Here is a 22123-nt window from a genome sequence, read left to right as displayed (position 1 = left end):
ATGTAAAGTATCATGCCATCTGCAAACAGTGACAGCTTTACTTCTTCTTTTCCAATTTGGATTCCTTTTATTTCTTTTTCTCCTCTGATTGCTGCGGCTAAAACTTCCAAAACTATGTTGAATAATAGTGGTGAGAGTGGACAACCTTGTCTTGTTCCTGATCTTAGAGGAAAGGGTTTCAGTTTCTCACCACTGAGAACGATGTTAGCTATGGGTTTGTCATACATGGCCTTTATTATATTGAGGTAAGTTCCCTCTATGCCTAGTTTCTGGATGCTTTTTATCACAAATGGGTGTTGAATTTTGTCAAAAGCTTTTTCTGCATCTATTGAGATGATCATATTGTTTTACTCCTTCAATTTGTTAATATGGTTTATCACATTGATTGATTTGCATATATTCAAGAATCCTTGCATCCTGGGATAAACCCCACTTGATCGTGGTGTATGATCCTTTTAATGTGCTGCTGGATTCTGTTTGCTAGTATTTTGTTGAGGATTTTTTCATCTCTGTTCATCAATGATATTGGCCTGTAGTTTTCTATCAATGTGACATATTTGTCTGGCTTTGGTATCAGGGTGATGGTGGCCTTGTAGAATGAGTTTGGGAGTGTTGCTCCTTCTGCTACATTTTGGAAGAGTTTGAGAAGGAGACGTGTTAGCTCTTCTCTAAATGTTTGATAGAAGTTGCCTGTGAAGCCATCTGGTCCTGGGCTTTTGTTTCTTGGAAGCTTTTTAATCACAGTCTCAATTTCAGCACTTGTGATTGGTCTGTTTATATTTTCTATTCCTTCCTGGTTCGGTCTCGGAAGGTTATGCTTTTCTAATAATTTGTCCATTTCTTCCAGGTTGTCCATTTTATTGGCATAGAGTTGCTTGTAGTCATCTCTCATGATCCTTTGTATTTCTGCAGTGTCAGTTGTTACTTCTCCTCCTTCATTTCTAACTGTTGATTTGCATCTTCTCCCTTTTTTTCCTGATGAGTCTGACTAATGGTTTATCAATTTGGCTTCTCTTCTCAAAGAACCAGCTTTTAGTTTTATTGATCTTTGCTACTGTTTCCTTCATTTCTTTTTTGTTTATTTCTGATGTGATCTTAATGATTTCTTTCCTTTTGCTAACTTTGGGTCTTTTTTGTTTTTCTTTCTCTAATTGCTTTAGGTGTAAGGTTAGGTTGTTTATTTGAGATTTTTCCTGTTTCTTGAGGTAGGATTGTATTGCTATAAACTTCCCTCTTAGAACTGCAGTTGCTGCATCCCATAGGTTTTGGGTCATCATGTTTTCATTTCACATAACTGATGTGTCTTAGATGCTTAACATGAAAACAAATATTCTCAAATCAGCAGTGTCCTTTGGCTTTTTGTATCACTTCTATGTTATATCATTATTTAAACAATACTGTAGCCAATTAATGTGCATAGGGGAAAATGAAGCGACCATAAAGAAAGCTTAAGTTCTTCTATTATTTAATATCTTTTCATAGAAGGCAACTTGACAACTGTTTTCTCTCAAGAAAATGACTTCCTATGGGTTCTCCCAGAATCAAACCCAGTCATAAACATTCCAGTTCAAATAGTTAATATGAGAAATGGAAGAAACGCCAATAGGAAAGTGAGATAGGGAAGAGAAGGCAAGCATTAAATACTGTGTTATAGCCAGGTAATAGTGTGGAAAAGTGGAGGTAATCCACAGAGAGACTCTGGGAAACACAAGCTTCCAACTTGAAGGGCCAGGGAGCTGGGGCATTTAGATACCCACTCCCATCAGTCCTTGGTTGAGGACTGCTGCTGGGAAGCTATTAATTCCCCTCATTTCCTTCCTGCCATCTACACAGGCAGAGCAGACTTCAACAGCTTCAGAAGTTCCTGGGCTGGAAAGTGCCCAATAATGGCAATTGAAAGTTTGCCACATGCACAAAATGGTAGGGTCTATGAAATACAGGAGGGACATTGAACAAATTGCCAATAGCAGGCAACTGGCAAATGCAAATTCAGAGGGCTTCACAAGTCATCTTAGCAATTAGAATAGATAATAAGAAACCTCTCTCAACAAGAGCCTGAGATGCACTATTCTTATCATTTGAATAATGAGTGCTGGTTTCCATTTATTAAACAGTTCTTATGTGCCAGGTACTGTACCAATGGCCCAACGTCCATGATCTCATTTAATGCCCACAACAATCTTATTAGTACATCACCAGTTTATAGAGGAGGAAGCTGGACTCAGAGGCATTAAGTAATTTACTGAAGTAACAGACACCAGCCCAGGTCTCTCAGTTGCCAAAATATTTTCTCTTTCTGCCTCCCACTGTTTTCAGTGTCCCTAGATGGACAGATATATTTTCTTTAGCTTGAGTATGTCATTAGCTCTGGAAATTCTATCTAAAAAACGCCACAGTCCGCCCCTTTCAGAGAAAGACCTGTGTCTTCGTATCTTGGAAATTCCAGCCTGTGTACCAAACATGGAGAGACTTCCCACCTGGTGCCCCTGCCATCTCTGCCGCGTGGACTTTTACGAGAGGCTCTCATTTGGTGCTCTGCACCTGCCCCATGGTGGGTAGCACTTTCAAAGAGCTGCAGGCTCCAGGAATCACAAAACCATCTCTGCTTCTATGTCCTTTCCCACCTGATTTCCATTCGCTCTGCCTGGTCATGATGGGAAGTTTCTTTTTTTGTAGCATCATTCCAGTCTGACTTTTCTTTCACCTCTTCACATCCCACATTCCATCAAGTGGCAATTTTATTCTACGATCACCAGTTAGAACTTTAAAATAGATTTTCAAAGAATATCTGACTGTTAGAACTTCAAATAGCTCAAATATAACCATTTTCTTCAATAAACCTAAATTCTAATCTCTTTTAAATAGTATTTTGAGCAAAATAATAATTCATACTCACTTGTATTAGTCCCTTTTCACTCCTGCGTCTCCAAGTCATTCTTAAAACCTTCAAACTTTAAGTCCTCTAACGCTATCACAGCACACTTTTAATTACTGGCATCAAAAGAAAGGGACTATCATAGGGGGAAAGCCTTCTATGTTATTTTACCAGCTTAGTTTCTACACCAAAGCTTTCAAGTAATCAACAGAAAGAAGAAATGCGAATCCAAATAAGCCGCAAACTAGGAAGACAGTCCAAGAATGAACAATGAAGGTCAAATCCAAGTACAACAAACCCCATGGAGAATACTGATGTTTTGCTGCAGTGACATTTCATGGTTAATTGGTGGTTTGTTAAAGATCACATTTCCAGGATCAAAAAGAATAATGATAAAACACACTCAGAAATGGAAAGCAAGGGCTCTATAAACAGTAGCTGTTTGGAAATTATAAATGGTACTAAATGACTAATAAGGAAGATAGACAGCTTACCAATTCTCAGGGAATTTTGTAACTTTCAAACCACAGACTGTTGTGGGCAGGATTTGATCAAAGGTCTCTAGAGTACACTGTCATCCTCATGAGGTTGGGGTCAGGAAGAGGAGAAGGTAAAGAGGACCAGGAGCTATAAGGCTGTGACTTGGAAAGGCCTTTTGCGGTCATCTACTTCCAGCATCCTGCCCCAGAATTCCTCAAATTCCATGTTTTCCCATGAGCTGTTATTTCCATCCAGGTGTTACATGTACCAGACCCCTTTTCTACAGCAATGGCCCTTTCAGGTCTTGAGGAAATTTAAAATAATACAAAGAAAAATCTGCCTTGAAGAATCTTAGGAGATTTCACTGGTTTCACATTGCTCTTAATGGAACGAAGGCATGGCATCATCTGCCTAGCCTCATATAAAAAAGGGGGAGAAAACCAAAAAACATTCATTGCCCCACTGAATCTGGTGCCCTACATAGTCCCATGTGTGACACTGGTCCCACACAGAAAAATTTGAGCTTACTGTCCACGCTCATGCTCAGTTAAACCCACCCTATACACAGTCACCTAAGTGACTTTTCTAGGACACAGTCTGATGGAGTCACTCCTCTGCCTTCACCTTCAGTGAATCCCCATTGCTTACAGAACAAAGTCTAAATGACAGAGCCATGGCTCTCTTTCCAGCCATATCTCCTATCAACCCCCTTTCTCAGAGTTCATGCCCCAGCCATGCTGAAGAACATACAATATTCTCTTTATCTTATGGATTCTGTACAGAGTGGTCCCTCTGCCTGAAACTTTCTTTCTTCCTTCCATCTTTGCCTGGGAAGCTCCTGGAAAATTGCTACTCACCCTGCTGATCTCCACTATCACTTCGTTCAAGAAGTCCCTCTGGGTCTCCCATTCCCTACCTCCACCACTGGACTTAGTTAAATTTACCCTCCTGTTTACACCCACAAACACCTACTTCCTCTATCAAATGACTTATTTCCGATGTTGTAATTACCTATTTCTTTACCAGTCTCTCTGACTGAACTATACACTCCTTAAAGACTGAGAAGTTGTTTTCTTCACTATCGTATCACAAAACCTAACAGACTAACTGACACATGATAGTAACTCAGTAAATACGTGTTGGATGAATGAATGAATGAATGAATGAATGAACGAATGAACAACACACTGACCAGCTGTACGAGCTCAATCTCTAGTCCATCCCTCCGTCTCTTACCTGCAACCTAAAACAATCCCAGTACTTCTGGTTGTCTTCCTTGGTCCTGGAGCATTTGTGAAATTGCAACATCATTCCCATCCCAGACAACTCCACTTCCAATAATTTGTTCTCCTTGTCTATAGTAACACCAGTTACCTAAATTTGGCCCATCTACTCCAACCACATCCTAAATCCTCTGAGCCAAGTGCAGCAGCTTCCTTTCACAATGCTAGGACCGGCCACAAGACAGATGATAATGCCTTTGCACATTTCAAGGAGCGGCACCAAGGGAACAGTACCTGGGAAAGGCCATTGACAGCTCAGAATATCCAGGGCATTTCTAGAACCTTGGCACTACTCTCGCTCTGGGAATGAAGGTCCAAAAAGCACGTCAGAGAATGTTCATAATTGTAAACAAGCTCCACCTCTGAAACACAATCTACATAGAACCACATATACAAGCCTGCACAATGGATGAAGCCAACGTCTCCTCCACGATTGCCCTTCTGACAACTTCATTGTCTCCTCAACCATAAAAGGTGAACTTCAAACTCACGACCTTGCCTTGTCACCAGAAACATCCAAGCTTGGATCACTCTTTCTAAGACCAGATACTTGCTCTCTGAACTATTAGAGACTTGTCCCATACACAGAAGTAGAACAGGATTATTTCTATCTACCCGGGGACCTGGAGTCTTTCACATTGCTCCTGTTAAAACTCTCAGAACATCAAAACTTTACCTACAAAGGGTTCAAGCTATGACACTCCCAATTTTCACAAACCTCCTCATCTCTTGTGAGTCACATGCAGCCAATTCCAGGAATTGGAAACATGGTTGTGAGGATGAAACTGACTTTGGGGCTCCCCTTGGATATGGTCTTCCAGACTTACCAAAAGGCCATTAAGAGGAAGGTTTACCCCACCTCAGGGAAACCCGAGGCAGTACTTGCAGTCAAGGGCTGGCCATGGCTTCTGAGCTACATCCAGAAAGAATTTCATACGGTACCTGGATCTGCTGAAGCAATTCCTGACTGTCCGAGAGCCAGCATGTACCACTCCTGAACTGCCTCCATTGTGGATCATCAGTAGGGCTGTCAGATTTACTAAATAAAAATACAGGATACCCAGTTAAACTTGAACTTCACATGAATAATAAGTCATCACTTTTAGTATAAGTAGATCCTATGTACTATTTGGGGCATACTTATCTTCAAAATGTACGCGTTGTTTTTCTGACATTCATATTTAACTAAACAGCCTATATTTTATCTGTCAGCCCTACTCAGCAGAAATGATGGAGGCTTATAGAGATCCAGGAGACGCCTCAGCGCCTCCTCAGCTTTTACTTCTACGTCCTGGACAGCGAGCACGAACCTTCCACCCCCAGTCATTGGCCAGAATGGAGGATATTCTCTGTTTTAGAGCTTTTTCTACGTGTCATTGTTATTATCTTCCTTGTTTTAAAGAGATGTTTATTTTTTCCCAAACTTAATAGCTCATCCAAAAGTATTTCAAAGCTCATTAGACAAGGGAAAAACAACATGGTTCTGAAAAGTGAAGGAAACCGCCTGGTGTTTAGTAAAGAAGTAGTACGGAGATTGAAAAAGCCAAACTTAATAAACAAATCTCTCCAAGGGTATTTTCAGAGCTTGATATCCTCCCACACCCTGAAAATATCATTACATCAAGAATGTAGAACTGCTAACCAAATGTAAGGCTCCCATATGATTCTATCAAACTGAGGATGCTTCTTTACTAAGCAGTGAGCACACTTGCTGCCCCAGGGACCTTGGCAGATGCAACGTAGGGCTCTTCCCTTTGGGATGGAAACAGCAAGTTTTCCTGTGGTCTACATGCTGGCCCCAAAAATACTACACTCCCAATACTTGTCAACTTTAACTATTTTTCTACCTATCTCCATTTTTCTGTTACTATCTGGACTACATCCTAGACTTGACATTACATAAATTGCATTCAAGAAGCTCGTTTTAAAAGTTGGTAGGAAACCTTAAATCTAGAGCTTGCAGTCCCTGGCTTACTTTCATCCAGGTGCATAAGGGTTTTCAAAAGTAGTCACGTTAGTTACCCCGTATCACAGCCCCACGCTTGTGTCAGAGATATAAAAATGGAACATGGTATTTAAGGTTTTACTTGCCAAATCATCGAGCCTCCCAGACAGAGGCAATAGAGCAAAATGATTACAGAGGCATGGATTTTGATTTGCTCCAGTGTCTTGGGCAAGTCACTTGGCCTCTGTATTTATTTGTACTTATCTGCACTTATCTGTCACTTGGGGGTTATAATTGTACCTGGTCCATGGGTACGCTGTACAAAAGATCTGTAAAGTAGTTACAAGAAACCGACACACAGTAAGCGCTCCACAGACATTGGCTATTAGCTATTGGACATATTTCTCCATGAAACAGATTACTTCATCTGTGGATGACTCGGTGGGAGACAGTGAAACACAGAATCACAGCATGTTGAAAGTGACCTAGTTCACAATCTTATGTGAGAAAAAGAAAAGTGTGGATGTGTAGAAAATGTCTGAAAGGTTACATAACAAATAGTTAATCATGTTAACTTGGAGGATTAGAATACATCAGGAAAGGAGGAAAGGAAAACTTGAGTGTCATTCAATTTCTACATCATTTGTGTTTCTACACTGAGACTCTGAATACACTGGAAGTGCAATTTTTTTGAATGTGGCGGGATAAAGGTTTTCAAGTGTTCCTGATACATCCGTATTATTATTTCAGAATTGCTGGCATTTCTTGCCATCTTCGGATCGACACCCATTTGAGTCAGGGGGCCATTCTGGACGGAGGAGATACTAGAGCAGAAGTGAAGTGAGAGAAAAGAAGAGAAAAGATTTTCTCTCTTCTCTTCAAAGAGGAAAGGTCTTTGGAATGGGAGCAACTCACAACCAAACTTTGGGGAAAGGATGTGATGAAAACGAGACAAACATCCTACCCCTGTGATGAGAAGGATTCCCTGGGCTGGATGGAGGGAGGTCACAGGTGGCTGGACAAGGAAACCAACTAGGGAGAAACACACACAAGTGCAGAGCAAACACCCCGAGGCCACTCAGCCTGACTCCATGCAAACATGTGTCCAGCAGCCAGCCCTTCACCTGTGGCTCCCCAGCAAGACAGGTACCTCGGGGGTGCCAACTCATTCTGAGTCCATTATGCCTGGCCACTCATAAACGGCTGTCTAACGTGTGAGGAATAAAATCTCAATGTTTATGAGGAAGTTGGGGAAGGAGATTGAAAGGTTACTTAAACGGAAAAAAAAAAGAAGTTCAGGAAGGCAGGATGGTAGAGAGACAAGAAAAAGACCTTAAAAGATAGAAAGGATTTGCCAAAGAAGAGAAAGAAAAAGAAATGATTCCGAATGGGTTAACCTGCAGCTAGGAAGTTAAGGAAGATTACTGATGTGTGAAGACTATGGAATAAAGTGAATAAAATTTATCAGAAGTTGCTGAGACTATGGTAAGAAGCATGATTATCAAATTATGAATTGGCGGCAATGGCATTCTAGGGGGACACTAGGAAGGGGAAGCAAATGTTCACGAGATGACAGTGGCAGGTGGAAAGTTGTTTCAGGGGAAGATCAGTCTTGCAGAGTGTGTATCAGACGAGGGCAAGTGTGAGCAAGCAAGGAAATACTAAGTGTATACGGTTCCTTCACTGAGTGCACCCAGCCCCGTGGTCAGCCTTGAGAACAAGCAGGACTTCAGGTACTGGAGCTACATTTCATTCATCAAGCCTTGAGAAGACACCCTTAACTCAGGTCTTCTCTTCAAACGCCATCTTTCCTTCTTGACCTTCATTTGGCCTCTTCCCTTACCCTCAAGCTGTGGACTGAGGCCACAGAGCAAGATGGGTCACTAGTGTCCTCCATCCCCTAGCAACTGTGAACATCAGTGGAGTACCGAAGGCAATAACCAAGTAACAGACACAAGAGTGTATGAAGAAGAGATTCTGATAAGGCTTTCTGTGACAGTGTGGGCCGAGTCGGCTATATATGCCTGCTATCACCTGAATGATGAGCAGCCTTAGGGGAGAAGTGCTCAGAAGGCAAAGCCTGGCTCTCTAGAGGCTCTGCATCCTCACAGCCCACTCCAAGACCTCAGTTGCAGCTTCGGCCCCCAATCTCTCTCCCTCTGCCTACTCACAGGTTTTGAAGTCTTCTTTCCTCCACATTTCTCTTGAGAGGTGGGGGAGGAAGATGAGGTTCAGGCCAGCTCAGACTCCCCTGGGATCCCAGCAGGATGCCTATCATGAACCTCCCACCTTCTAGGAAGCTCCTAAGATCTCCACACTTGGGGGAGGTTTCATTTCATCTGTGCTTCAAATTGCTGGCTGGAGATGGCAAGTTGGAAGGTCGCTAAAAGCAAGTAGGAATCTTCGGGCAGCCTGGCCCTTCTCGACTGTCAGACATCTTCAGGGATATTCTAGGAAACGTTGTTTGTTCTAGAGAAGGGAGGGAAACAATCCAATTGTCCAATAATGCTTGAATGGAAAATAAATGATGCTATACGCATGTGATGAAATAATATCGAACAGTCAAAAATCAAAGACCTAGATCTATATGGATTCACGTGGATAAATCCTGAAAACATAATATTGATTGAAAGAAAATAAGATCAAGAACGTTAGATTGTGATAACAGGTATGTAACTATTTAAATATTTAAATCAATTCAACATATTGCTTCTATATATAGAGATGTAAGAAAATAAACTTTACCCAAAGAGCACATTATTTACATTTAATATGCTCATTTATCTAGGAGACCCAAAAGCACCCACAGATAAACTAGCAGGAACTAGTAAGACGGTTCAACAAGGCAGACACATACAAGATCAATGCATTTTAAAAATCAATCAGGCTCCTCTACACTGGCGATAACAAATTAGAAACTGTAAAAGAAAATAAGAAAAAAAGAAGATCTAAAAATAGTCACAAGAGCCATATAAATTAGTTAGAGCTAAGCATACGTAGAAGTAAATATAACTAACAAACTGAGTACGAACAGTTAAACTCCGCCCAACCCAAGGTTAGGAAAAGACTGTTGTTACTTTATGAGAACAGACCCTCTTCTTAAGGAGCAGATCAGTAAGTGAGAGTGAATCAAAGAAACACAGCATTTGAAAAGTCAGCTAGGCCAAGCCTCTTGCTCGCACATACAGAAGCTGAAGCCCAGACAGGTTGAGTTACTTGGTAAAGGGCCCAATGTCCTGACTCAAGGACTAGCATTTTTCACTAATTCGTAAGATACAATCAAATTCAGTACCTTGGAAAGAGATGGGAAAAAAATGAAGAAATCAATTACATAGTTCCTCATCTTTAAGTACAGAAATAGCCGTGACAAAGTTACACGTATTGAGGGAAAACTGAAGTGCAGAGTTTAAAATGTCAATAATCCACAGGGAAACTGGAGACCATTTAAAATATTCATATTAAATCTCTATATAAAAGACATTAAAAGATCTCCAATCAAAATGTTCATTTTATAATAGATATGGTATGATACAATTTATAATAGATATGGTATGAACCTTTCCCTTTCACGGGAAAGGTTCGGCTGGGAAACAGGAATTGTTCTTGAAAATGGGGCCTGTGCTATTGCAGACACTGTGCTCAACCTAGGTCCACCGAATGCTCTGATGTCATCATTGAGGTCACAGAATTGGGCTGTGCGCCTGGCAACCTTGCAAACGTAACAGCCCTGGTGAGCACTAGGCAGTACTGCTGGTTCACTAAGTGGTACAAGTTTTTCAGCCATTTAGGAGACTTGACTATTTTTATTTGCATTGAATCATTTCAACGGATTGCCCAAGAGCCAACAAGGGCCAACCTGTAGGGAAGAGGAGGAGTTGGACGTCTCTTGAGGCATCTTCTAAGGGAGACTTCTAGTTGGTACGATGGAACGGCGACAAAAGAGGAAACGTCTGGAAAATGAAGAGTCCCAGGAAACTGCCCAGAAGGGAGGAGGTATGTGGGGGGCAACTTGTCTGGGGCACATGGGTTTCTGCCAAACTGAACCTTCTCTAGGAAGCAGGGGACTGAGAACGTGTCACCTGTGAAGCAGGGAGCGAGAGACCTTGTCTCACTGATGCTGCCGTAGCCATCCGGAGGCTCCCTGTGGTGTGAGACGGCACAGAACGGCCAGATGCCCCCTGGGAGATGGGAGGTCAGCTCCGCTGGTCTGAGGACTCTCTCCTGGGGCAGCCGGGCCTGGAGCTTTGTCGGACTCACGGCAGGCTGCATCCTGCTTGCACAGACCTAGAGGTGCAGCTTTTCTCAGTCCCCGATTTCTCTCTTATTCTCTTGGATCTTTCCCTGGGGTCATGAGGTGGGGGATGTGAAGGATGCAAGGATGCTGAGAGAGACCCATGAGTTGCATGGTCTCTTTCACCAAACTGGAAAGAGAAGCCCCATGAGTTGAAGGCCCTGTTGAAAAGGATCTTGACAAGTGGAATGCAGTTCGAAAGAAGATTGTTTGTCTAGGGATGGTGTCATATTGAAAGCAAGGAGGTTTTATTCCTTCAACAGGAAGAATCTCCCAAAGGAGATCGAGGGAAGGGAAGGGTTTTCCAGAGACTGAGACAGCGTGGGCGGGGGTGAGAAATGTCCTCAGGGTCCTGCGGGGAGCTCTGAGAGCCACGGGCCACGTGGTGCCTGCGTGCATTAAATGTAGGCGAGTAGCTTGCCCTGGGAGAGGGGTGGTCACCCCAGAGCTCCAGCTAGAGGTCTCTGCCCCAGATTAGAGCCCAGTAGCTCCTACCAGGCCCAGGGCCCTGGAGACTGTAGGATGGGCCCTGGGAATGGAGCTCTAGACAGCAGGCAGATTTTCAGGCAGTGGCTGGGACAGGCTGGGGAAGGCAATGACTGCCCCTGACCATTCAGAATATTTTTCGCTATGTTCCTGTGTGTGGGGTGGTTTGTGAGTGTGTGTGTGTGAGTGTGTGTGTGTGTGAGTGTGTGTGTGTGTGTGTGTGTGTGTGTGTGGTAGTGCAGAGAAGAGCGGGATGAATGGGGGGAGAGTGCTTACCAGATATAAAGTCTGCGTGGTACAGTTCTTGTCACCCTGCCTGGACCTGGCTGACACTCAGCGTACGTAAGAGTGTATACAGAACTCTTGGTAGGGGTGTTTTATGAGACAGTAACTCATACACCCATGGACACTCTGATACAGCAAAAATATCACACACCCCACATATAACTTCCTTATTAAACCACACACAGCACATGGAGGTATATACACGCATCCCTCCTGTACTACGTTCTCATACAACCCACCTGTATCACAATCCTCTCCTCCAACACCAAACGCTGGAGATGAGATATGTACATAGACACACACACTATATATATATATCACACACACACACACACACACACACTATATATATATGTATCTCCTCAACTCTCACACAAACACAGCTATCTTCAGCCATCTCTAAATACCTCTATAAGAACCAGTCACGTGTCATACACACCACACTTGTAACACATTCTTGAGTAATGCCAGACCCGCTCTGTACAAACCACAGTAAACCACAGTCTCACTAACCCATGTCAGGGTTGCCAGATAAAATATGGGCTAGCCAGTTCAATTTGAATTCCAGATAAACAACAAGTAATTTTTCAGTATCAGTATGTCCCAAATATTGTATGGGCCATACTTACACTAAAACTAAGTAAGACCAAATACTGCATGGGAATACTTACACTAAAAAATTATTCTGGGTTTATCTGAAACTGAAATTTAACTGGGTGCCCTGTATTTTTCTTCGCTAAGTCTCGCAACCCTTATATACTTAGCACCAGCTGATGTATTATTTATTTATTGTAGTTTTGTTTTGTGTGTGTCTTCCCCTACTAGAATGCGCAGCGTTACCAGAGACTACAACAATGGAAGAGTGCCGGATACACAGAAGTAGCTGCTTACTGAATCTTGGTGAATCAATGAATGAACACACACCATAAATACAAGCCACACCATGTAATGAGGAAAAGTTACATGTCCCAGAATTCCTGACTTGTGAACAGAAACCATGCACACAAAGGCCACAGACACAGATAGACACATCTGCACTGTGCTCCCCACACCAACCCCACACTTACCACAGACTTAACTGATACACATCACTCACTCTTCCCACATACTCACAGTCACCACCGAGGCCTACATTACCAACTAGACAGGGAGAGAATAAGTATTGATTGGAATTAAATCCTGGAGTATCCACTGGGAACCACACTCTCAACTGTGTGTATTCACTGCACATGACACCTGTCACACACTCAGTAAATATTTGTGGACAGAGGACTGATGAACCCACCCTGAGCCTTTCATTCCTCCCTCAGGAATCTCCAAGTCACAAGAGGATCCCCCTCAGCTTGGATCCACTGTGGTGGCCCAAGGCTGCAGCCCAGGGGCAGGGGAGGTCTCCTCTGCCTCTACATACTTCTTCTGTACTTCTACTCCGCGCAAGCTCATCTACACTGGTAAGGGCGTGGGGCTCCTCAGGTGAGGGGTTGCTTGGCTGTGAGGCAGGAGGCACACAGATCCCAGGGAGGCTGAGAGGAAATCCAGGATCATCAGAGGTGATGAGGGCTCTGTGGAGGAGCCTGGGCAGGATGGCTGAGCTGTTACGAGGGAGTGGATGCCAGCTGAGTCTGGGGGGGGGCGGTGTGAATACCGGTACTACCATGGTGGGGAAGTCAAGGAGCAGGGGCCGGAAAGGTCTGGGCTTGAGGTGGAGGGAAGAGGGACCAGATTAAGCATCTTCAGAGGAAAATGTAGGCTTTGTCTTTGCCTTTGCTTCCAGAGAAGGACAGAGTTCTGCATCATAGACCTCCAGCCTGAGAGCAGCACCCTCCAGCTCAGGTCCACACAGCTCACACATACATCCGCCCTCCAGGCACAGCCCTTCTCAGTGCACACAGAAACCCCAAGCATCACAGCCCCATTCCACAAGTAATGCACCACCGATATTTCCAAACTCACACTCCTCGTCGTACACGCATCCATCCGCATCCCTCACATACCACAGCCCTCACCACCATACTCCACACCCCTGTATACAGACACCGCTCCAGTATCCCCCCACACGCACAAGAAAAGCCCACAGATGACACCAGATACACCGCTCCGTCCTACGGCCAACAGACACTAAGCTCACGACATAGCTACGTCATGCAAATGTCCCTCTCTCGTCTACCACACGTGCTCCCTCAGCTTCCGGCATGGCCCATGCATGTTATTATGGTTTTAATTTCCTTTTTCAGGAATCCGGAGATCACATCGAGACACTGCCCAGCCTACAGCACCCGTAGCCCAGGTTCAGGAAAAAGGGGAGACCGCTCCCCCATCACACTGTGTCTCCTCCTCACCCTCTTCACCCTGTAAGAACGACCTGCACCCAGACAAAGAGGAAAGGGGCATGAAAATATACTACATGCAGGTACAAGTGAACAAGGGTGTAGCTGCCTCACAGTGGTTAATAATCTGCCTGCCAGTACAGGGGACACAGGTTCGAGCCCTGGTCCGGAAAGATCCCACATGCCGCAGAGCAACTAAGCCCGTGAGCCACAACTACTGAGCCCACGTGCCACAACTACTGAAGCCCGCGTTCCTAGAGACCGTGCTCTGAAACAAGAGAAGCCACTGCAATGAGAAGCCTGCGCACCGCAACGAAGAGCTGCTCCCACTCACCACAACTAGAGAAAAGCCCATATGCAGCAACGAAGACCCAACGCAACCAAAAATTAATTAATTTTAAAAAAGGTGCTAAGAATCAGTGGGGTTAAAAAAAAGCATGAAGACCTGTGCACTGGATCCTTCTGAGGCATTTGTGCTGCCTAATATGTTCCTCCACTCCCCCTGCCAAGCAGGAGTCAAAATTTAGAGGCTAGGGAAGAATGCTGTCTCTTTAAAAACAGCATGGAAAATTTTTGGACACAGGTACACTGGTCTTTAACAAGAATGAGTTCCAAAGTGAAGAATGGGGTTTATGAGTGAGCTGGGAATAAATTCCATAGCCTGTGATAAGTATTGAGAAGAAACAGACTAGAAACTATTAAAGAATGATCAAAGCACTCAAGGTGACATTATCTAAAATGCCTTCTACAAGATACATACAAATGCACACACACACACACAAAATGTTTGTAGAGCTAACAAAGATCGATTTCTTATTAGTGAGGTGGGCTTTGGAGGAGGCAAATCGGACGCAGCGGGGCAAATCTTTTAAGGGAAAGGCTAACTCACCAGCTGGCTGTTTTCTGAGACCTGTTCTCCCCTGGTATAAGGGATAAGGAAATAGAAATTTCTTTCCTTCTATGGGAGGGTTACCTAAGAAGTAGACATAAGAATCCTCATTCAAAACAGTATTTCCTCCCCAAATGAATTTGCTCTGCTACTAAGAGCTCAAGGAAAGTCACAGGGAAAGCATTTTACTCAGTTTGGTTATAATTACAGGTTCTATACATATTTTTTGTGCAAGTTGACGAGGGCCAACTTGTACAGAAAGGCAAACACACACATACACACATCATGGGCACCTGAGAAGTTAGAATTAGGCTAGGAATTCATTTGAAGACAAAAAAACATTTAGCAATATCCCTTATTCACTCGGATTTGTTCACCGCCTACTAGCTATTTTCATGGAAGGCTAATTTCTCTATCCATTAACTCATTCGTTTATTCAAGAAATATTTAAGAGTTCCTGTCATGTACCAAGACTATGCTAAGCACTGAGGCTAGTGAGCAATAAACATATAACAGACCGAATTCCTCCTGCACTCCTGGATTACCCTCCAGTGGAAGAAAGAGGTGAGAAACAGGTGAACAAAATGTACATGAGTGAAACACTTAGAGACAAAACAAGGCAGGGCAGAGAGAGTAAGAAAGAGAGGACTGTATTTTCCATAGGGTGGTCAGAGGACAGCCACCCCCTCATCTTTAAGGTGACTGACTGAAAGAAGTAGAGGCCTAAAAGATTACAGGTGAAAGAGTATTCCAGGCAGAGAGAAGGACAAGGAAAAGGCTCTGTGGCAGAAGCATCCTTTGCAGGTCTGGAAAAGATAGGGTAAGAGGGAGGAGAGGTGATGTATTCAGGGAGGTGGTGGAGAACGAACAGCAGCCCACAGAAGGCTCTAGAAGCCACTTTAAGTGGTTTGTATTCTAAGTAAAAGAAGCCACAAGAGAATTTTGAAACAAGAACATAACCTGACTTAAAGTTACAAAAGATCACTTTGCCACCTAAAGAACAAACTGTGGGAGGAGAAGGGTGGCAACAGGTGACCAGTACAAAGACTATGCAATAATCCTGGAAAGAGATTTCCAACTGGGACCAGGTGATGGACAGCACAGGGCTGGTGAGAAGCAAAACAGATCAAGAGCCAACCACAGGAACTCACGACTGCTTGGTTCTCACCTAAATTTCTATCTGGGTTGCTGAATTCATCAACCAAAGCCTCTCTTCTCTTTCTGTATGTTTTGTATCTCGTTTGAAGAATGAGAACATGCAAAGTCACAAGTTAACATGAACGGGCTAGAGCGAAAGTTTACTAGAAATTTGAGTTCCAACTGCATATTCAAGGTATTGAAAGCTGTGTTTTTCAAACTTTGTATCACGACCCACTGAAGAAACAGCATTTATTTCACAACCTAGATACACAGGTAGAAAAGTATACATTACTAAAACGAAGCTTGAATGACCTATATCTAACCAATGTCTCTTTTCATGAAATCTGTTCCCACTGGCTCTCACACCACTCACGCCATCGCCCAGAGTTTCTGCTGCAATGTGTTGTACTCTTCCTAAGAAACTCTGATATTTTCTATACTATTTTATTTCATTAAAAAATCACACGTAGGGCTCAATAAATTGGCATTATAATCCACTAATGGCAGGGAGGGAAATCTGAAAAAGAACACACGAGGTACAGCAAGATACTGTCGATTTACAGTTCTTTTACAAAATAATTAAAAAGGACCTGAAACACACTGTTTAGAAAGACCAGAGACATCCTCTCGTGTCCCACAGGAATTGAAAAAGTCTGGTCCCCAAACTCAGGGAACCACCTCAAGAGGCCCAAAGCCTTGAAACACCGGGGCACAAAGACACGCGCAGAGAAAGGCTGTCCTCACCCACTGAGACCAGGTTCCGGAAGTTTTCCACCATCACATCCTGGCACAGCTTCCTCTGGGCCGAGTCCAGCAGCCCCAGCTCCTCCTCTGTGGAGGCCACGGCCACGTCCTTGAAGGTCACCGCCTCCTACGACAAACAACACCACCTCAATCTTATACCCAGTGGCCAGTGGAAGAGGGGCAGCCCCGAGGAGACGAGGAGGATGGGAAGTTGCTCCGGCTCCTGTGAGGTGTGCAGACTTCCCAGCACCCCCTCCTTCCATCCTGCCAATGCCACACACTGACTTTCCTCAGCCTCACCGGACGTGCAGCTATGAAAGAGAAAGCTTTGTGTATTTACCTGGGGCTCTCAGACAACTCATAAGTAAACTCCCTAGAATTCTAACCACTGGATCCTGAACTAAAAAGCTTTCACTGTTTAATTATTATTGCCAAGTGCCCCAGAAACAGTTACCAATTTAGTCCTGGCAGTATTTGATGGCACCTGCTTTCTCATTGAGGTGGGAACCAGCTGAGAAGGAGTGTTATAGGTGGAAATTAACCAAAAGGCCATGCCAGGTCTCTGAATGAAAACTCTCTCTTTCCCCGTTTCTGTCTTTCGCTTGAATGCAATACTCTGACTCCAGACCCTTGGTTTTCTGGGTGAGTCTGAGTTGGTTCCTCCTTTTTTCACAACCCCTATTCTTTATATTTAAAACAAAAATGAAACCAAGCACCTCTTTATACAATTGTTCTGAGCTGTCTATGCAGTGACAAGTGCTTTAAGTACCACTGGACTTTTTAAACTAAGGTCATGTATTACTCTGATTAGAAAAAAATATAAGACGGAAAAAGAAACAAACCAGTAAATAAAATACACAAAGGGTCTGACTCAAGCATGGGGAAGACTGAATCTAACTCTGGTCGTGAGAAAACTTCTAACAATACATTATTTTTTCTGCGTGAAGCAGCCGTTTGATCCTGCTGTGCTCTGCCGTATTTGGATATTCTACCAAAAAACATCCAAGGCACCACATATAAAACATACCTCTTAAATTCTGAATACCTAAACCTACTATGTTAAGGGCAAAAAGGGGCAATATTCTTCAGAACAGATATTTTGAGAAAAAGGTTAAATCGGGAACACTGTCACTGTAGTGCTCCTAAAACAGGAGAAGTCTTTAAACTAAATGTCTGTGAATAAAGAATAGTTTAAAAAATAGGTGCAGGGCTCCCCTGGTGGCACAGTGGTTGAGAGTCCACCTGCCGATGCAGGGGACACGGGTTCGTGCCCCGGTCCGGGAAGATCCCACATGCCGCGGAGCGGCTGGGCCCGTGAGCCATGGCCGCTGAGCCTGCGCGTCCGGAGCCTGTGCCCCGCAACGGGAGAGGCCACAACAGTGAGAGGCCCGCATACCGGGGGGGGGAAAAAAAAAATAGGTGCATAAGTTTGCAGGAACATGATAAAGCAATTAAAAGTGAATGTTAGCTAGTATTAAATGAAAAAAACAATTTAAAACTGTATCTATGTTATAAATACAAATACACATCCATGAATACATATGATGAAGAGATTACAGAAATATAAAAGCAGCTAATTTGTAAGCAGGTAAGCAGTAGACTGGAAGATGTCCTTCATTTCCCTTAATTTTTCTTTTACTTGTAAAATTAAAAAATGATGAAATAAAACAAAAATTAAAACCGAAACCAATTAAATTTAACAGGAATTTTAAAAAAAGCACACATGGCACACTCAGGTCCTCATATGCTTAGACTCTCCTTGAAAGAGAAAACCCATATGGAACTATACCCAATATTTTGTAATAACCTATGAGGGAAAAGAATCTGAAAATATATGTATATATACGTATAACTGAATCACTTTGCTGTACACCTGAAATTAATACATTGTAAATCAACTATACTCCAATCAAAAAAAAAAAAGAAAAAGAAAAAAAAAGAGGAAAACCTGTGTCCAATCTGAGTACAAAAATGGCGTTTTTAACAGCAAGAAAGGCAAGCTCTACTCACCTGGAATGTGCTCATTTTCCCTCTCCTTCTGGGGAAGTGCAGAGTCCTAGCAAGACAGACAGGGAAAGAAGAAGTCAATGGAAACTGGTTTAAAGAAAAAGAAGTCACTAACCCACGTGGTGCTCATTGTGAATTACCAAGGCTCCCAGTCCTCGGGGTGGCTACAGCTGATTATGCTTGATGAGCAGAGCCCCACGCAGATACCAGATGCCCCCGTGAACCCCCTCAGTGGCTGTGTGAGGAATGACCTGCCCAGCCATACACAGTGGCCCCCTCACAGTGTGCCTGCAGCTTCCACAGGGGTCATTCTTATTCTGGGTATGGTGTAAACAGAGACCATGTAAGTCAGAGTAGGTCTTGGAGTCAATATGCATGGGCTGTGATCAGGCTACGCCATTCACTAGCAGTGTCACCCTGGGCAAATTATTCACATCTCTTCGCCTCAGTTCTGTCCTCTGCCAGTGGGGGAGAACACGGGCATCCACCTCGTGAGATCGTCCTAAGGTAGGAGGCTCTGAGAACACCACTGTCAGGGTTTCTTATTTCTTAGCAACTGCGGTAAAGCAGATGATATTTTGGTTAGAAATTATCCTTAGAGATGTGATTTCTACCAACAGAAGACTGTCAGACATGTGGAGGTCATACGTTGTTGCCCTGTTACGTGAGAGTCTTTAGACTTCTGAAAATCTCTGCTTGTCTTCCTAAAGATTTTGTGACTGCAACAATAATATTTAAATTGACATGGACAACTTTTTACAAAAGGTATAAAAATACGTTAACTTTCTTTTTAAACAGGAAGTACCCTTTTGACAATTATGCACAGAGGTAAAGAGACCTAATAAAAGCCAGGATTCTGCAACAACAATAAAAAATAGTTTAACAGTCCATACCTAATTCAAATGAAAAAAGACAGGAATCTGAATTGTAACTATATCATTATAAATATAGGAAAGTTTAAGAAATAAATGGGAGACTTCCCTGGTGGTGCAGTGGATAAGACTCCACATTCCCAATGCAGGGGGCCCGGGTTCGATCTAGTACAAAAGATGGCAATGATTCCACTCCCCAAAGCTTGGGAGAGATATATCTTCACAACTTCTAACGACCTCCATTTTGACTCTACACTTGCTAGCTGTCTTCTGCTCAATTCAGGATTCTGAAAGGGGCCCTGACAGTTGACAATAATTAGTGGGGGAATAAAATCATTGGACTAAGTAGGGCTTTGGTGAATCCAGCTCAGTTTTATCTGTGACATCCAGCAGGGTCAATTTCCTCAGCCTCAGTTTCCAGAAAAGACCCTCTCTTGAGCTTCTCGAATTTTCACGTGCATGTGAATTACTGCGGGATCTTGTTGGAGTGCAGCCTCCTGGGCCCCCTACGCAGAAATTATAAATCAGAAGGTCTCGAATGGGGCTCAAGGCTGGGCATTTCTATCCAAGTGATGCCAATGCCGCTGGTTTGTGGACCACAATTTGAGTAGCACTGCAGTGTAACATCAGTCCCACAAAAAACAGCCTCCACTACACAGAAACATACACAAAGAGCAACCAGACAAAAAGGCACTAAAACATTAACAACTGTTATCTTTACATCCTAAAGTTATAGATAATTAAAATTTTTCTTTATGTATATATCTGCATTTTTCCATGATTATGCTACTTCTATGATATACATATTATTTGAAATAAAATAAATGACCCAGTTGAGAAAACTATCTTAAAAACTCATAAAATAGCCTAAACCTTGCTCTCAAGGTCCCCACAATTAAGTCCCAACCTACTTTCATGATACGATTCTAGCCAGTACCCTATGCTCAAAGAGAATATACCAAAGGGATTAGCAAACTCAGGTGCTGGACTCAAACTGCCTGGGTCCCAACCCCAGCTCTGCCTCCTACCATCTGGGTGAGGATGGGCCAACAGGGTTGTGTTCCCTGCCCCCAGCTCCTCATCCTTAAAGTAGAGAAAACTGCAGTACCAATTCACAGAGCCACTGCCTGATGGAAATGTGTTCATTTGCACAAAGCTTTTAGAATGGAAATTAGTGACCAAGGCTCAGTTATCATCGTTACCCATGTCCCATACGTTCTACAATTTATAGGAATACCTTAAGTAGAAGAATGCCAAGTCCTACTCACGTGGGGCTCTGTTGCCTCTTCCTCCGTGCAGTGCTTTTTGAGAAGCCAGGGCTGGGGAAGGAAAGGAGACTGTGAAATACCAGGGCTGTGTTTCCATCCCCACTAATTCATACCGCACCCGCTTCCGCCCCCGTACCAGCTAGAAGTCCTCTCCTTCCAAAACAGGCCAGGAGTCCAGGACAATTCAGCTTCCTGGGCTCACAGAATCCCGCTGCGAAATGGGTGCCTCCCGAATTAGCGTAGTATTAATACCAACAATGTATCAGGCAGTTGTAGACCTTTTACTTGTGCTATCTCGTTTCTTCTCACAACACTATAATAACAAGGCATTCCTTTTTCCCCCCTTTTACCGAACAGCAACGGAGGCACAGAGGAGTTAAGCAACTCACCCAGTGTGACGCCGTATGAAGCGGTAGGGCTAGCTCATAGGTGGGGGACGGGGTCAGGTTAGGGGTGAAGAAAACCGGGGAGACCCTCAAACCCCAGGAGGCACGACCTGAGCCCACCCCATCCCGGGTACGTTACCAAACGCAAAGAAGCTCCGCCCGCGGGACATACATCACCACTCCAAGCCCTCAAACCTCCGCTTTTAGCCGCTCCTCCTCTTTCTCTCCAAATGAAAGGTCTGCAAAGGTTGGCCCCAGGCGCATGTCGGGGAAGCTTGAATGGGTCGTGAAGAGCGGACCTGAAACACCGTCAGCAAGCAAAACATGGCTGCTACGGGTCCTCCTGGGGCGGAAGTGCCTGAGACTAACCCGGAACTCCTGCACCATATTTCCCAGAATTCCGCGGGTAAACCTTTACAGCGAGGCCTTACTGTAGCTGCAGTATATGGGACTACACGAGTTTACGAGCTCTGGACTACATGTCCCAGAATGCAAGGGTGGGTGCGGGGGTGTCTACCGGCACGAGCTCTGGACTACATGTTTTCACTCTGCTTTTCACTTTCCGGAATCCCTGAGAAGGTCTCAGGCAGTCTTGCTGTTCTACTGTGTAGGCCTCAGGAGAGTGTAGATTCTGTTCATTGAAAGGCGTACAAACTCAGTAGAATCTTGGACGTCTTCAAGAGGCTAAGCCACAGAAAAGCATTACCAGCCACGAAGGCTTCCTGGTAAACCCCAAAGAGTTTCACCATTGGAATAAGGGGAGAAGGAAACTGGGCTTTCTTTGGCAGGGACTGAAGCCAAACGCCAAAACACCTCATTCCCTGAAATTGTGTAAAGGTGAACGT

General features: G+C 43.8%; 1 protein-coding gene across 29 annotated transcripts in view; it reads right to left on the bottom strand.

The window, feature by feature from the left end:
• The window catches only part of LOC308615713 (zinc finger protein 227-like), a 379433-nt gene extending 357612 nt beyond the window's left edge, over positions 1 to 21821 (bottom strand). For 19 of the 29 annotated variants that reach the window (XR_014015542.1, XR_014015543.1, XR_014015544.1 and 16 more), the window contains exons 1-5: positions 21474 to 21821; positions 20893 to 20943; positions 18756 to 18801; positions 16746 to 16872; positions 5581 to 5677 (exon numbers count right to left, since the gene is read on the bottom strand). Coding sequence is in view for 5 of the 29 variants with exons in the window: in XM_081231350.1 (XP_081087476.1) it covers positions 5581 to 5677; positions 16746 to 16872; positions 18756 to 18801; positions 20893 to 20943; positions 21474 to 21665 (513 nt within the window). In the remaining 24 variants the exon portion in view is untranslated. Of the gene's footprint in view, positions 1 to 5580; positions 5678 to 8692; positions 9053 to 16745; positions 16873 to 18755; positions 18802 to 20892; positions 20944 to 21417 lie in introns of those variants that run through there. The other 10 variants (XR_014015563.1, XR_014015564.1, XR_014015565.1 and 7 more) reach the window with 5 other exon arrangements.
• Positions 21822 to 22123: the final 302 nt, after the last annotated feature.

Source organism: Mesoplodon bidens, assembly GCF_964165515.1.
Source record: "Mesoplodon bidens genome assembly, chromosome: 4".
Taxonomy (NCBI): domain Eukaryota; kingdom Metazoa; phylum Chordata; class Mammalia; order Artiodactyla; family Ziphiidae; genus Mesoplodon; species Mesoplodon bidens.
The sequence above is the reverse complement of the archived record's forward strand: the minus strand, read 5'-3'. Positions and strand labels throughout refer to the sequence as shown.